The sequence below is a fragment of the Rhinatrema bivittatum genome, chromosome 9 (assembly GCF_901001135.1).
Source record: "Rhinatrema bivittatum chromosome 9, aRhiBiv1.1, whole genome shotgun sequence".
Lineage (NCBI taxonomy): Eukaryota > Metazoa > Chordata > Amphibia > Gymnophiona > Rhinatrematidae > Rhinatrema > Rhinatrema bivittatum.
The window spans coordinates 168,020,371-168,036,512 of NC_042623.1; the positions used below are offsets into that span (position 1 = coordinate 168,020,371).

The 16,142-nt window shown below is 43.0% G+C and overlaps 1 protein-coding gene across 3 annotated transcripts in view; it reads right to left on the reverse strand.

Annotated features, from left to right (window-relative positions):
* Nucleotides 1-2,486: 2,486 nt before the first annotated feature.
* HDLBP (high density lipoprotein binding protein) overlaps nucleotides 2,487-16,142 on the reverse strand; it is a 235,783-nt gene continuing 222,127 nt past the window's right edge. For all 3 annotated transcript variants that reach the window (XM_029617121.1, XM_029617119.1, XM_029617120.1), the window contains exons 27-28: nucleotides 14,956-15,093; nucleotides 2,487-5,719 (exon numbers count right to left, since the gene is read on the reverse strand). In XM_029617121.1, the coding sequence (XP_029472981.1) occupies nucleotides 5,630-5,719; nucleotides 14,956-15,093 (228 nt within the window). In that variant the 3' untranslated portion in view covers nucleotides 2,487-5,629. The remainder of the gene's footprint in view (nucleotides 5,720-14,955; nucleotides 15,094-16,142) is intronic.

A 16,142-nucleotide genomic window follows, 5' to 3' on the forward strand; every position in this document is an offset into this window, starting at 1 on the left:
GCTGGTGGCACTGGTCCAGGCTGGCAACCTGTGCGACTCATCGAGCTTCGGAGACCAGAGACTTAAATAATTTCTACCTTACCTTGTCTCTGCACTTCCGGTCTCGTTCTGGGTGGTCTTCGGCTGCAAGGGGAGAGGGAAAATACCTTCACTGTCACGCTTGAAGTTGCACCCGCTGCCTCTCAGCCTCACCCGATGTCAGGGGCTAGGTCCCCGCCGAGGGTCAGCCACTGGAGCGAGGCTTACCTCCAAGGGATCGCGGAAATCACCTCGGGAATTCTCAACTGGGGGAGGGACCCAATGTGTGTCACCGCAGGAGAGCGGGACTCCTCTGTAGAGGTAAGATGTCTTCTTGTTTTGGTTTTCTTTGGTAAAATTACTCTAATGCTGTGCTAGCGTGCATAGAGTCCCTGACTGTTATGGAGGCGTAAAATACTGAAAAGCTGCACTTCCTGCAGGGGTATATGTACTAGGGCTGACGTCAGATTGAAATCTGATCCGTCTCCAACTGCTATCAGGAGTACACTATACCCATTGGTCCTGAGTCCATCTGCTACACGCTAAGAAATGATTCATTAGTAGAGGCCGAATGTAAGCCAATTATAAGGGCACTATCTTTTATGTCTGTAACCTTGGAACTGCCATAGCACAGGGGTTGAATATTTATGCAAGCAGCATTTTTCAGTTTCTATTTTACAAAAAATGTAGAGAAATTATGAATTATGTTTCTGAAAGTTTACTGTAAGATCATGCGGGTTTGCAATAAAACAGTGTTATTTGTATTCCACGCAAATCTACTTTAGGGGATCAAATACTTTTGCAACCCATTCATATTTGCATGTGTGTATAGATTTGTGGGTATGTATATGTACAAGTGTGCACATGTACATATGTGCATTTATAAGTATATATGATTACATATAAAACTTTTAGTTTTTGCCTCACTAGCAAATTCTCTCTCCAATTGCTAGTGCTTATGCTCTTGCCTATTTTCATCATTGGATCTGCTTCCATTTTTTGAACAATACACTGAATTTTAACTGCCTCCATTGCCTCACTATTAAAACATGCTGGCTGTCATTTGGTCTTCCTTCAACCTTTTTTATTACATTGACTACATTTTATGTGGGCTTCTAAAATGGTATATTTAAACAATGTCTATGTCTCATGCAAACTCAACCATGTCTGATACCTGCTCACCTCTTCTTTCTAACTCAATTACCCTCTCTACCTCCCGTCCCTGATTTTAGACACATGAACCATGAAACTCTGCATTACATTATTTGAAATGAAGATTATTGGAGGGGTATGACCACAGTATAGGTCAAAATTAATATCCTATTCCAACATTAAACGTTTTCCCAAACAATTACATAACCAATTCATCCATGTCATATTCTCTAATCGCTATAGGGTGACCACACCCTCACCTAAGTTGCAGTTATTTGCCCAGTACATAACATGCTAATGCAATATTCTGTCATTGGGACATCAAAGCCTCATCCCCTCACATGATACTGAATGAAATATGTCCTGCCCATAATCCTGGAATTTAATCCTTGCTTAGCAGTGGAAGATTGGTGCGGTGTGAGAACAGACAGGTCTGTAGCAAGAGTAGGGCTCACTGATTCATGCTGCAGTATTGCTTTTGGGATGGTTAGCAGGCTAGTTCTGGCTGAAGACTTGACAGGCACTGTCTACACTGGTATAGGTGGTAGGTTTACCTGCTCAATCTTTCAACATTGCACTTGTTGAGTATCGTTAAGCAGGGTCAACCCCATCCCCTACGCTGACACTTGTCACACCACCATACCCACCACACAGCATTAAGACATGCAATCAGACAGGATGGGTGGGCTGGATAGGGAAAAAAAAGCCTCTGAAAGACTGATTGGGGGGGCTGGCCCAGGCTAAAATTGAGCCTACCAGCCTCCACCCCTCTGCTTTAATCCTGGAGGCAGAGCACTGCCATGGTTGTTGCTTATCCATCCTACATAGGCGTGGGGGTCTGCTCCTTTGCAACCAATTTTAGGGGGGGGGGGGGGTCTGCTGGTGTCTTCCTTCTATCAGTCTCCCTTTTTAAAGTTAGACACTATTATAATAGTTTTACTTAATGTCCTCCCCTCCAGTGATTGTCAAATTCGATTATATTATGACTGCCGTTGTTTAGTAGCCCTACCAGAGGTCCCATGGTCCAGTGAGAACTAAATCTAAAATAGCTACTCCACTCCAGCTACTCCATGAAGTGGCCATTTATAGCACCAAGAAACTTAATGACGTGCATATTGTGATGGGCAGTGTGTTAGTAGAGAAAGGTCAGACCCAAGAGGTGATGGTTCGCAGAATCAGACAACTTAACAAAACAAGTTACCTAACACCCAGCACCAATTCAATTACATTTTTTGTTCTTTAGACAATGTTATTCTATTTTTATACTCTACCCTCCCCAACCCTGAAAAGAACCACACACAATGCGATGCTTTCTGTTTTTTTTTTTATTCAGAATTTATAAAATTCCAGTCTTTTCCATACATGTGTGACCTTGTACACCTTTGCATATCAGTTTCAGAGTTTCAAAATTAAGGCCAAGTGTCAGTCATGGAAACACAAAACAGAGACCCCATGAGTGGGAGGGGGAGTAATGAGCTACAAAATAGCAGTAAAACAGCACCAGAATTTAGGATTAAGGTCCAGAAAAGAGAAGCTTTAAGACAGGAGAAGCAGCTTATCAGAGGAAAGAAGGGAACCTTAGAAACAGAAGCCACCTCACTTTAAATCCCGAGAACAATTAAAGAGCAAGTTCCAGGGGGAGGTAGGGTACTAGTAGCACACTACAATACCTTTATGATGCCATGAGGTTTTAGGGTAAAAGCTTTTCCCAAACTACACTTTACAGCGCATGGCCACAAAGCGCTATGAGGGCAGGGAAGAAGAGTACTCGCACAGTAGTAACTCACAGAAGGAAGGTGGCAGAGAGCTGGGGTAGTCCAAATGTTTCAGCTCTCCATTAGTAGTGCATTACCTCAGTCACTTATCAGGCTGCACAGTCTCCTTTGAGAGAAGGAAACTACTTAGTATGCAGGGGGTAATGGGGATCTTTATCCACACACAGTTCACTTCCTTCTACCCCTTAGAATGTCAGGTCCCCAAGAGAGATGCAGTTGCCATAATATAATGCAAGATGAAAGAGAGAAGGGAGGTGCTAGGAAAAAAAACAGGGTGGTCAGTGTTGGGGGGAAATTACAGCCTTTTTCATTCATTCCACCCCAAAACACTGTAGGTGTCAGGGCTCCACATCTGTGGATATGGATGACAGAAGAAATATATGTTACCACATACACCAAGGACCTCTTATTCTTGCACTGTTAGCAAGTTCCTACTTCTGTCCTCCGGGGCTCAGCAGTGGAAAGAGAAACAGCCACTAATACTGCATGCAGGATAAGCCCAGAGTTTGTTTGTGCCTACCTATAAGATGGGACCATCTACAAACTCTTTTCTATCACAGTTGTGCATACCAAAACAAACAAAAAACCAAAAAACCCAGCAAGTCTGCTGGTGTTAGAGAAAAAACCCACCACCTTACAATTTTAATGCACACACAAAAGAAGGACCCTGAGCCTTCTCAGGTGCACTGCACTCTACCACCAGCACACAAGTTAAACTTCGATTTACTAACATCAGTTCTGCTTTAATACAGAAACTAGTAAAGGGAAGACTTGGGTCCCTCCTAAGAGCTGGCATGTATTTTGGGAGGAATGGCAGAACTCCGTTCCTATAACCCAGAAAAGTACGTAGTACTAGAGCACCTTGTACCTGCTTCATTGGTGCTAATCACAGGACAACACACACTTTACCTGACCTTTCATTTGAAATTAACAGAGAAGTAGTGTAGAGTTCAGTTACCCCTATTTAAGGAAGCTGCTAGCAAAACTTGTGCTAGGATAGAGGGAAGGCAATTTTTTTTTTTTTACCCTTGTACTAAATCAGAGCAAACAGTGATCTGAGGAGCAAAAAATGGGAAGCTGAACCATGGTCTAATAGATATCTAACACATAAAGAGGATGAGGGTGCAGTGGAAGAATGTGCAACCTGGGACTCGAGGCTGGCTGGTCATGCAGAGCAGACTTCAGTAGCTGGGTCCAGGATCAGAGACTCCAGGAAACTGGCCTGCTGGCACCGAGACACTTGGCTGAATGCTCTGTTCTATGTATTACCTTATGGCAACAAGGCTCTTGCTACAGCACCCCACAGAATACTGGTTTCTTTGCTAGGTGCACAGTAAAAAGGAAAGCTTTTCATGATTTGTTTCCTCTAAATTTGACTATAAACCTCATCAGCTTTACACTTTGAAAATAATTTAAACTGCACCACCAAACCAACAATACCCCAAGACAAGAATACTTGCACAGCTGACAACAGCTTCTCTGCCTTGTTTTTAATACAATGAAAACAATAGCGTCATCAGTATAGGGCACTTTTTTCCCCCCTTACACTAGTGCAACAGGTTGGCTTTCACACTAATGCACAGCCATAAAAGAACAAAGAGAAAAGCAGGCAGCAGAGGAAGATTCTTTGTTTATGGTCTGTGCTTTCTTTAACCTGACCTAAGGGCATTAAGAGTCAGGCTAGGTGACTCCCTAAAACAAACATCTCAATGCATCTACAGTCAAACACATTTTTTAATAAGCAACCAAAGTCTGAGATGTCATTGGTTAGGATGAGCAGACTACACTAATTGTCAGAGCCCAAGAGAGTTTCTCTGGATCAAATGGAAAGTCCAAGGTACGTGTTAGATACAAACTGTTCCTGTGCATTGTTGGACCTTGAAGTTTTGTGCTAATAATTAAATATTCAGAGTTCCTTATACTAGATCGTATGGCTTGCCATATAAACAAAAAAGTTTTACTCCAGGAGTCAAAGTTACAACAAAGCTACAGACAGCAGAATGCATCGTTTGGTCTGAAGGAAAAATTGAAGAAAGTAGGTGCAGCAAATGCCTGGCAGTGGCAGAGAGCAACTGACTGCACTCTACGATGAAGCCACAGACAAAAGAAACACTTGGACAAGAGAGTTTGGCTTTTCACAGGAGTTGAGGAAATTTATTTCCTGAGATCATGACACAGGAAGTAGATTCCTAGGCACAGTTGGAGATTTTGAAAAGGAAGGCTGAAGTGAATCACCCCACATGCTCCAGAGAGCAACACACAGAACTGCTCATCTGTGGTGGCTCCAGGGGCAACTAAGTTCCATTTCTGCCCTCCAAGCTCTCATCCTACTGCAATCTACAACTTGTAGCTCTGCTTTTCTAACTAATGAGGACTACAACCCCCAGAATTCAACTAGATGGGAGAAGAAATTAGGCTTGACCTTTTTGTCCAAGGTGGATGGAGTCATCTCTAAAGTCTGGTATTGGTACCCACCACTATTCTCCTTGTATGAAGAGCTACTCTTCCATATCAGAAACAGCACTCCACCCTTCACCAGGATCTTGAAAACAAAATTTTAACAAGGAAAACTAATGTGCAAATGGCCCAGCTGCTAGTGTCAAAATTCATGATGGAAAGCACAGCAGGTTAGGGTCAGAGGTCAGCTGGCTGGAGAGATTTTTTTTTTTTACACTGTTTGCAGGTCAGAATCTTTTGGGTCCCCAAGGAGAAGGTTTTGGGGTCACAGGAGCACCAAAACTCGGGAAATCTTCTGAACTGCGCATGTCAGGGGCCTGGAAAGAAGAGAAATGAACAAAATAGTCATTGATCAGAACAGCTATAAACACCAGAATCACTAACTTTCAGAAACCAACAAAACACGAATCCTTCAGACTTCCAATGAATTTGCAGACTGATTTTTTTTTTTACTCATTCAACCAAATGGCTTTAGTCCAATTCAGAAAGAAAGTAGAAGTTCTGCACATGCACATCTTCTAATACTTTTTTTTTTTTTTTTTTTTAGCATGACCCTAATGAAAATAATCTTACCCTCAAGATAAATTTACACTTCCCTGTTAATTTCCTTTCCTTGAGTCCAGCCAAACTGAAAGCTTGCTTCCTGTAAGCAAGGTTCTCTGTAGACAGCAGGTTGAACCTGCCATTATCTATGGGTGACATTTATTGGACAGCACAGACATGAACCCAGCTCTCAGAGCTCAGTAAATGTTTTACTGCATATCCACAGTTCCTTCCCAGATGCTGCCTTTTCAGCCCTTTTTCCAGGGCTCTGTAAGCTTTAGCTAAATAGTTGGCTCTCCAAGAAGGTGAGTAATTAAGTATGGCCAACTCATCCTGCTGCCTATGTATAACCCTGAGCTAACTTGCATTATCCAGTGACAAGCAGGCATTAACATAAGAACCTAAGATATGCAATACTGGGTCAGACCAAGTGTCCATCAAGCCCAGTATCCTGTTTCCAATAGTGGCCAATCCAAGTCACAAGTACCCAAACATTAGATAAATCACAAGCTACTACTGCTTATTAATTACTGTAATAGCAGTTTATAGGTTTTTCCTCTAGGAATTTATCCAAACCTTTTTTAACCCCAGTTACACTAACTGCTTTAACCACATCCTCTGGAAATTAATCCAGAGCTTGACTATGCGCTGAGTGAAAAAGATTTTTTTTTCGATTTGTTTTAAAATCAGCTACTTCCTAACTTCATGGCATTCCCCCTAGACCTATCAGAGAGTAAACAGATTTACATTAACTTGTTCAAGTTCTTCCATGATTTTGTAGACCTCTATCATATCCCCCCCCTCAGCAGTCTCTTCTCCAAACTGAACAGCCCTAATCTCGTTAGCGTTTCCTCATAGGGAGCCGTTCCATGCCCCATATCATTTTGGTTGCCCTTCTCTGCACGTTCTCCAGTGCAGCTATATCCTATTTGAGATGTGGCGACCAGAATTGCACACAGTATTCAAGGTGTGGTCTCACCATGGAGCAATATAGAGGCATTATGATATCCACTGTTTTATTTGCCTTTCCCTTCCTAATAATTCCTAACATTGTTTGCTTTTTTTTTTTTTTTTTTTTAAACTGCCACAGCACACTGAGCCGACGATTTCAGTGTATTATCCACTATGCTGCCTAGATCTTTCCGGCATGGTAACTCCTAAGATAGCTGTGTAACTCCAGCAAGGGTTATTTTTTCCCTATATGCATCACCGTGCACTTGTCAGTGTTAAGTTTCATTTGCCAGTCTCAAGTTCCTCCTGCAATTTATCACAATCTGCTTGAGATTTAACTACTCTGCATAATTTTGTGTCATCCGCAAATTTGATCAACCTCACCTTGTCATACTCCTTTTCCAGAGCATTTATAAATATACAAGCCGTTATCAGCCCGTTAAAAACGGGCTAACATTAACATTTTTTTTGGATCATTTCCTTTTCCCCCCCTCATTCTCCCTCCCACCTCCCCACACAACACCTCTCTAACCCTCTCAGTCACTCCTTCTCTCCTACCCACCCCCTCCCTCCTCCACCCCTCAGTCACTCCTATCTCCCCTCCACCCAGTCACTCCCCCCTCACCTCCCCTACAGTACTTCTCCCTCCCCCAGTCACTCCTCCCCCCCTCCCTCCTCACCTCATCACTCCTCCCCTCAGTCACTCCTCTCTCCCCCCCCTCCCCTAGTCACTCCCTCTCTCCTCTCTCCCCCCTCCCCCCCCCACCCTCCCAGTCACTTCCTCCCTCCCTCTCCCTCCCTCCAGTCACTCCTCCCTCCCTCCAGTCACTCCTCCCTCCCTCCTCCCCTCAGTCGATCTCCGGGGTGTTCCTTCCGTCCGTCTGTCCCTCCCTCGCGCGCATGCCGCCGCTGCTCCTGGTCGCCGCCGCCGCTCCGGGTCTTCAGGCCGGTGCTGCCGCTCTTCGGGCCGCCGCCGCCACTCCCGGTCTTCGGGCCGCCGCTCCTGTTGCTCCGGGTCGTCGGGCCGCCGCCACTCCTACAGCACCATTTTTATTTTTAAGAGGCACACTGTGACAGACGTGCTCGCATGCGTGGTAGAGCTGCTCTCTACTGCGCATTTGCGGCACGTCGGTCAACCTTCGTTTATTAGGTTGATTAAAAAGCACCAGTTCAAGTACAAATCCCTGAGGCACTCCACTGTAACTTTATTCTCTGTGAAAACAGACCATTTAAATCCTATTGTTTCCCATCTTTTAACCACTTTGCAATCCACAAAAGCACATTGCCTCCTATCCCATGACTTTTTAGTTTTCTTAGAAGCCTCTGATAAGGGTCTTTGGATTTTCAAAAGGCATTGGTCAAATACACCACATCTACCGGTTCACCTTTGTCCACGTTTATTCACCTCTTCCAAAAAAAAAAAAATAAAAAAAAATGGAGATTTGTGAGGAAAGACTTCCCATGGGTAAATCTATGCCAGCTCTGTCCCATTAAACTATGTCTACCTATAGTTTTCCCAGATCACCCTGGAGCCATTTTTAAATACCAGGGTTACATTTGCCACCTTCCAGTCTTTAGTCACAACAGATGATTTTAATGATAGGTCTGAAATTTAATTTGAGTTTTTTCAGAACTCTGGGGTATAACACATCTGGTCCAGGTGATTTTCTACTCTTCAGTTTGTCAATCTCGCCTACCACATATTCCAGTTTCACTGTGATTTGGTTCAGTTCATCTGAATAATCACCCTTGAAAACAGTCTCCGGAACATGTCTCTCTCCAACGTCCTCTTCAATAAACACCGAAGGAAAGAAATTTAGTTTTTCCGCGATGGCTTTATCTTTCCCTAAGTGCCCATCTAACCCCGCGATCATCTAATGGTCCAGACTCCCTTGCAGGCTTTCTGCTTTGGATATATTTTTAAAAGTTTTTATTATGAGTTTTTGCCTCTATGGCCAACTTCTTTTCAAATTCTGTCTTAGCCTGTCTTATCAATGTCTTACATTTAACTTGCCAATACTTATGCTTTATCCTATTTTCTTCAGATGGATCCTTCTTCCAATTTTTGAATTAAGATCTTTTGAATAAAATAGCCTTTCACCTCACTTTTTAGCCATGCTGGCAAATGTTTGTCCTTCCTTCCACCTTTAATGTGTGGAATACATTTGGACTGCACTTCTAAGATGGTATCTTTATTTTTATTTATTTATTTTTTTAAACAATGTCCACGCCTGTTACACACTCAACCTTTGTAGCTGCATCTTTCAGCTCCTACCTCTTTTCTCTAGGGGATTTCTCCCCAGAATTTTTGTTTTTAGACATGCATTCTGTTTAAGGCTTGCTGTGGTGGGGGAGGGGGCCTGCATCTACCATAGGTCAAGGCTCTGCCCAGGTCATTTCAGCTGCTTGATGTGGAGTGGCATTAAAAGCCAAATTATCCAAAATAGTGTGTGGAACAAGGGACTATGGGGGAGAGTATACCAATGCATTCTGAAGGAAGATGTAATTGTAGACAGTCCTTAGAGGCTCAGAGGATGAGAATGACTTTTTTTTCATGTTTTCATATCTAAGGGTAGGCATCCCTTAGGACATCAGTTTGTGGAGTTTCCAGTATGGGACCCTGTTCTGTAAGGAATCTGTAGGTATTCTAAAGCCTTTCTTCAGGGTATGCTCCTAATGGACTAAGAATCCGCCGAGAACAGTTCAAAGATATTGAGACGTTATCTAGCTGTACTCTGTCACACAATGCCTTTTTTTCAGGTGCTGTGGTAGGATGCCCACAAAACAACTACTTGGTATTAGGGAATATAGCTCTTAAAAGATCACCAGAATAAAAAGATTTAGATTCTATTGAAATATGCCTTTTCAGTGCAGATCACCATCTGTGATGAATGTGGCTTGGGCACTTGCACTGGGTACAGCAGCTCCCTGAAGGGCAGGAGGCAGCTCAGCTGGAGTCTAGGACTGACTTCCTGGTGGATACCTATATATGACCACATTAGGATTTCTTCTAGTTCTGTAGCCTTGTCGGTTGCAGCGTGAAGCTTCATTGTGGGGAGCAGATGCTTTCTTCAAAGCCTGTCTAAGCAATCTTCTTTTCAAATGGGAAACTCTTTGACGAGGACTTAAACTTATAAAGAACTTAGGGGAAGCAAAGCTTCAGTGAAGCTGTCACTTCCCAATTGTTCAGTTTACAAAGAAAGCCAAGAGATTAGTTCTGATTCTGCTGTGTCCAGCTGTTCCATCCAACGCATGTTCATGGTTCTCCCTGGGGTGGGGAGATGTGCCTTGTAGGTATTCACTTTCAGCAGTTTTACTAGGAGTGGTCCCACATCTTCATGGTTGCAAGCCTAGTTCTTGCCACTTCAGCTCCTAACACCTATATACAGGGCCCCTGGTCTCTACAATTTAGTGGCTGCAGTAGAGGCTGTAAAATTCTAGCTTTGCAGCAAAATTGGTCAGGCCTAGCCAAATTACTGCAGGACACCAGGGACCCTATCAGACCAAAAGCATTGGTGGCAGTGGGATGTGCATTCTCTCTGCCTCCATCTCCCCTCTTTTGAATGAGAAACATTGGTGGCAGCGCATTGTCCCCTCCCCAGAAGAGAAATGGTAGTGAGACCAGGCAAATTCTCCCTTTTGTCCCCTCCCTCACCCACTCCTGCAAAACTGGAGATGGATAGTAGCCTTATAGCACCTCTGGTGCATCTTCTTCCTACTTGCCTGCTCTCTCAACTCATCCAGCCCATGCTTCCCAACCCCCCTCCATGAGGAGCCTCCCCTTGTCACCCCCATGAATTGTCACTTTCCCAAATATTCTATACATATACTCTCACACTCTCCCCACCCCCCATGTTTTTTCTATCCACCACTCACAGTACAGTCAGCAGCTGGAGAGAGGCTTTTAAGGCAGACAGCATAGCAAGCCCTTGTGCCACTGGCATTTTCTTTCCTTTCTGGGGCTCCTCTTTGTCCTATGGGGCCTGGGCTCCCCACTGTTTTCCCTGGCATTCCAAGACCAGCCCAATGGGTGATGGTGGTAGCACCTGGGTGACTGCCCAGCTTATTCTTCCCCAAAGGCCAGCACTGCATAGTGTAAGAGCTCCTCAAGTTTAGTGCAAGACAAAATATGCAAACACAATGCTGGCTTCTCACTGGAAAGGGCTTTAGTCATAACCATCAGTGAAACATTTGAGAAAACAGCAGCCATTGCGGTTTCATGGTTAAAAAAAAAAAGGGGGGGATGGACAATAAGTAAATCTGCAGCTCAAACACTAAACTTTCAAAAGGAAAACTTTGATAAAATGAGGAAAATAGTTGGAAAAAAACTGAAAGGTGCAGCTGAAAAGGTTAAAAAAGTGTTCAACAGGCATGGACATTGTTTAAAAATACAATCCTAGAGGCGCAGTCCATATGTATTCCACGCATTAAGAAAGGTGGAAGGAAGGCAAAACGATTACTGTCATGGTTAAAAGGAGAGGTGAAAGAGGCTATTTTAGGCAAAAAAACATCCTTTAAAAATTGGAAGAAGGATCCAACTAAAGAAAATAACCTGAAAATGCTTATGTTTTATCCTAAGTGTAAAACATTGATAAGACAGGCGAAGAGAGAATTTGAATTGAAGTTGGCCATAGAGGCAAAATCTCATAATAAAAACTTTTTAAAATATATCCGAAGCAAGAAACCTGTGAGGGAGTCGGTTGGACCATTAGATGACAGAGGGGTTAAAGGGGCTCTTAGGGAAGATAAGGCCATTGCAGAAAGACTAAATGAATTCTTTGCTTCTGTGTTTACTAATGAGGATGTTGGGGAGATACCAGTTCCGGAGATGGTTTTCATGGGTGATGAGTCAGATGAACTGAACGAAATTACTGTGAACCTGGAAGATATAGTAGGCCAGATTGACAAACTAAAGTAGCAAATCACCTGGACAGGATGGTATGCATCCTAGGGTACTGAAGGAACTAAAAAATGAAATTTCTGATCTATTAGTTAAAATTTGTAACCTATCATTAAAATCATCCATTGTACCTGAAGACTGGAGGGTGGCCAATGTAACCCCAATATTTAAAAAAGTCTCCAGTAGCGATCCGGGTAACTATAGACCAGTGAGCCTGACTTCAGTGCCGGGAAAAATAGTGGAAATTATTCTGAAGATCAAAATCGTAGAGGATATAGAAAGACATGGTTTCATGGAACACAGTCAACACAGATTTACCCAAGGGAAGTCTTGCCTAACAAATCTGCTTCATTTTTTTGAAGGGGTTAATAAACATGTGGATAAAGGTGAACCGGCAGATGTAGTGTATTTGGATTTTCAGAAGGCATTTGACAAAGTCCCTCATGAGAGGCTTCGAAGAAAACTAAAAAAGTCATGGGATAGGAGGCGATGCCCTTTCGTGGATTACAAACTGGCTAAAAGACAGGAAACAGAGAGTAGGATTAAATGGTCAATTTTCTCAGTGGAAAATGGTAAACAGTGGAGTGCCTCAGGGATCTGTACTTGTGTGTGTGTGTATATATATATATATATATATATATATATATATATATATATATATATATATATATCCCTACGTATACGTAGGTATACGTATACCTACACCTACGTATACATATACATACACACATATATGTGTATATATATATATATATATATATATATATATATATATATATATACACACATATATACACATATACATATAATCTGGGAAAGAATACGACGAATGAGGTTATCAAATTTGCGGATGATACAAAATTATTCAGAGTAGTTAAATCACAATTGGATTGTGATACATTACAGGAGGACTTTGCAAGACTGGAAGATTGGACATCCAAATAGCAGATGAAATTTAATGTGGACAAGTGCAAGGTGTTGCATATAGGGAAAAATAACCCTTGCTGTAGTTACACTGTTAGGTTCCATATCAGGAGCTACCACCCAGGAAAGAGATCTAGGCATCATAGTGGATAATACTTTAAAATAGTCAGCTCAGTGTGCTGCAGCAGTCAAAAAAGCAAACAGAATGTTAGGAATTATTAGGAAGGGAATGGTTAATAAAATGGAAAATGTCATAATGCCTCTATATCGCTCCATGGTGAGAAGGCACCTGGAATACTGTGTACAATTCTGGTCGCCACATCTCAAAAAAGATATAGTTGCGATGGAGAAGGTACAGAGAAGGGCAACCAAAATGATAAAGGGGATGGAACAGCTTCCCTATGAGGAAAGGCTGAAGAGGTTAGGGCTGTTCAGCTTGGAGAAGAGACGACTGAGGGGGGATATGATAGAGGTCTTTAAGATCATGAGAGGTCTTGAACGAGTAGATGTGAATCAGTTATTTACACTTTCGAATAACAGAAGGACTAGGGGGAATTCTACGAAGTTAGCAAGACTAATTGGAGAAAATTCTTTTTCACTCAACGCACAATAAAGCTCTGGAATTTGTTGCCAGAGGATGTGGTTAGTGCAGTTAGTGTAGCTGGGTTCAAAAAAGGTTTGGATAAATTCTTGGAGGAGAAGTCCATTAACGGCTATTAATCAAATTTACTTAGGGAATAGCCACTACTATTAATTGCATCAGTGGCATGGGATCTTCTTAGTGTTTGGGTACTTGCCAGGTTCTTGTGGCCTGGTTTGGCCTCTGTTGGATACAGGATGCTGGGCTGGATGGACCCTTAGTCTGACCCAGCATGGCAATTTCTTATGTTCTTATGGCAAATATTTAAAAAGTCTGGATAGTCCCCAAAATAAATGGAGCTTTTCACCCAATTGTAGCAATGAATAGATTTACTTGGTTGTCAAAAATGAAATGCACACACACTCATTGACCCCTCCCCAATATGAGTTAAGTCCTTGGGGAAAATGGTGAAGGTTTTTTTGAATCACTACCACTAGGGTCTACGGACACTGCCACAGAGACTGGGCAAAGACTAGCAGGCCTAAATGGCCCTTAATTGCCATCCTATTGTTTGTATGATTGCCAGCATTGCACTCTTTTCCCTTAGATAGTAAGAGCACGAAAGAGGGCGTAAAGATTAGGGAGAGGGCGGGGGGAAGCAATAAAGGAAGGAGAGAAGGGATGAAAAGGAAAGTGAGAACATGAGGGAAATAGCAAAGGTGGGAAGAGCATGAAAAGGTGGAGTGTGAACAGGAAGTAAGGAAATGGGGAGAGAAAGTCCAAGGAGGGGAAGGAATGGGGGTGGGGTAATGGCAAGAAGGAAAAAGAAAATCAGAACAGGCCCGTGCAGTAGAGGCTGCTAACTCTGGAGCCTTGGCAGGTGGAAGAAGAATTGAGGAATGACTTAAGAGGGCCCAGCACACTGTCAGCTTGCCCAAAACTTTACAATCTAGTGCTACAGCCACGACAATGGTGCAGAAGGTAAGGGGCTGTACTACAGAGCCGGATGCGGCGAGATGTTTGATTCACACAACCAACCGACTTACGGTCCGGGGGGAACCGATAAACATGGGGGTAACCTGCACAGAGCAGCAGTTAGTTAATACCCTTAACCAGTAAGTCTCAATGCTTTTGACAAGTGCAACATTCTCTGCTTTGAAAGCGGGGTAAGAGGAATTGGATTCTGACAACCAACATGGGCCCTGACTTTTATGGTCTGGGGTACGAATACACAGACATTAAGGGAAAAAGCACAGATCTGTTTTTACGGCCAAGCCCATAAGCAAAGCATGTCAAGCGGCATGTCTGAATTTTCAAGAAGGTTCATCACCTAATAAGTGTTGCTAGCTGTAAATTTTTTTTTAAATTGATCATAAGGCTTGGGGATAACTGCATGGCGTAGCAGTTGCTACCCTTAAGAGAAACCTGGGGTTAACCCTCACAGCAGATACTACTAAAAGAAACTTGCTTGGCAGACTAGCTGGACCCTTTGGTCCATTTCTGCTATCATTACTATGTATATGTTACTATGTTACCTAATTTGACTCACTTTTGTCTGCAGATGACACTGGTTTAGTTCGAGCATGGCAGGCTGAACCTTTTAGCACTCCACTCTCAGACTGATGTTCTAGCCCACAGCACTCTGGCCTCCTTACCTTTTCACTGTTGTTGCCCGCAGCCCAGGGAGCATCCCGCACCACAAAGCCCTTGGAAGGGGGTGGCTTGGATTGGTCAGACCCATGGGTGGGCTTCATGTATGCCTGCATAGCTTCGTTCTCCACCACATCCGACATCTGCAGATTCACAAGTAGAAAAAGAAATACAACAATAAATGCCAGGAAGCAGAAACCTGAGGAATTGTTCACTGAATACCAAACACAGGCTCATCTGAGGGTCTGAGCAGCCAATTGCTTGTGCACAGGAGGGAGACATTTGGTTCTTACCTGCAAATTATTTATTTAGTTATTTTGAGTCCTGCCAGACCAGTCCAGAATGCATTGTTTTAGCCTGCCTGCCAGCAGATAGAGAATATTCTGAGCCACTGTCACACTCCTTTATAGGCCACTGTGAAGCCTGCAAAATTTCAAAGTAAAACACCACAATCTCACCCCCCCATGAGCAAGGTAGATCCAACACAGACCCTCAAACTAGATCCTTAAACTATGACTTGAACTTCTGAAAAGAAAATGTAGACAGCTGGATGCCAGCTACAAATGTGTGGATCCCTGAACTAGTCTACTAAGACTCAAGGAATGGATATATCCAAGCCATCTTTAATCAGGGAGAGAGTCGGACAAGCCTGCCCTCAGGACACCAATCCCAAAGGAGGTTAACTTCCTAGTCTGCACATCTAACTGGTAATGCTTGTAGAAAGTATGCCCTGAAGATCTCAGCAGACACAGACTATTGTTCTGCCCATGAAGTCACCTGACTTCTAGCAGAACAAATGCAAAGCTCCTCAGGAACTAATAAGTCCATGGAGATGTAAGTTGAACTAATAGCACTCAGAGGCTGCATCCCTCTCCTCCAACCACTGAGGAGAACAAATGATCCAATTTCCTGAAGGAACTGGCTACCTTCAAGCTTCTTTGTAAAGACTTTTACACATCTAACAAATGCAGATTCTTACATGCCTTATTGATGTACCCTTTCTGAATGCTGGAAGATCCACTTTTTGGTTCATATGAAATGGAGATACCACTTTCAGCAAAAAAAAAAAAAGTCCAAATGAAGACTTCAACCTCTGAAATCTTTAGATGTGGATCTTTGATTGAAAGGACCTGCAACTCTAAAATACAGTGCACAGAACAGATAACGACCATAAAAACCACTTTCAGTGTCA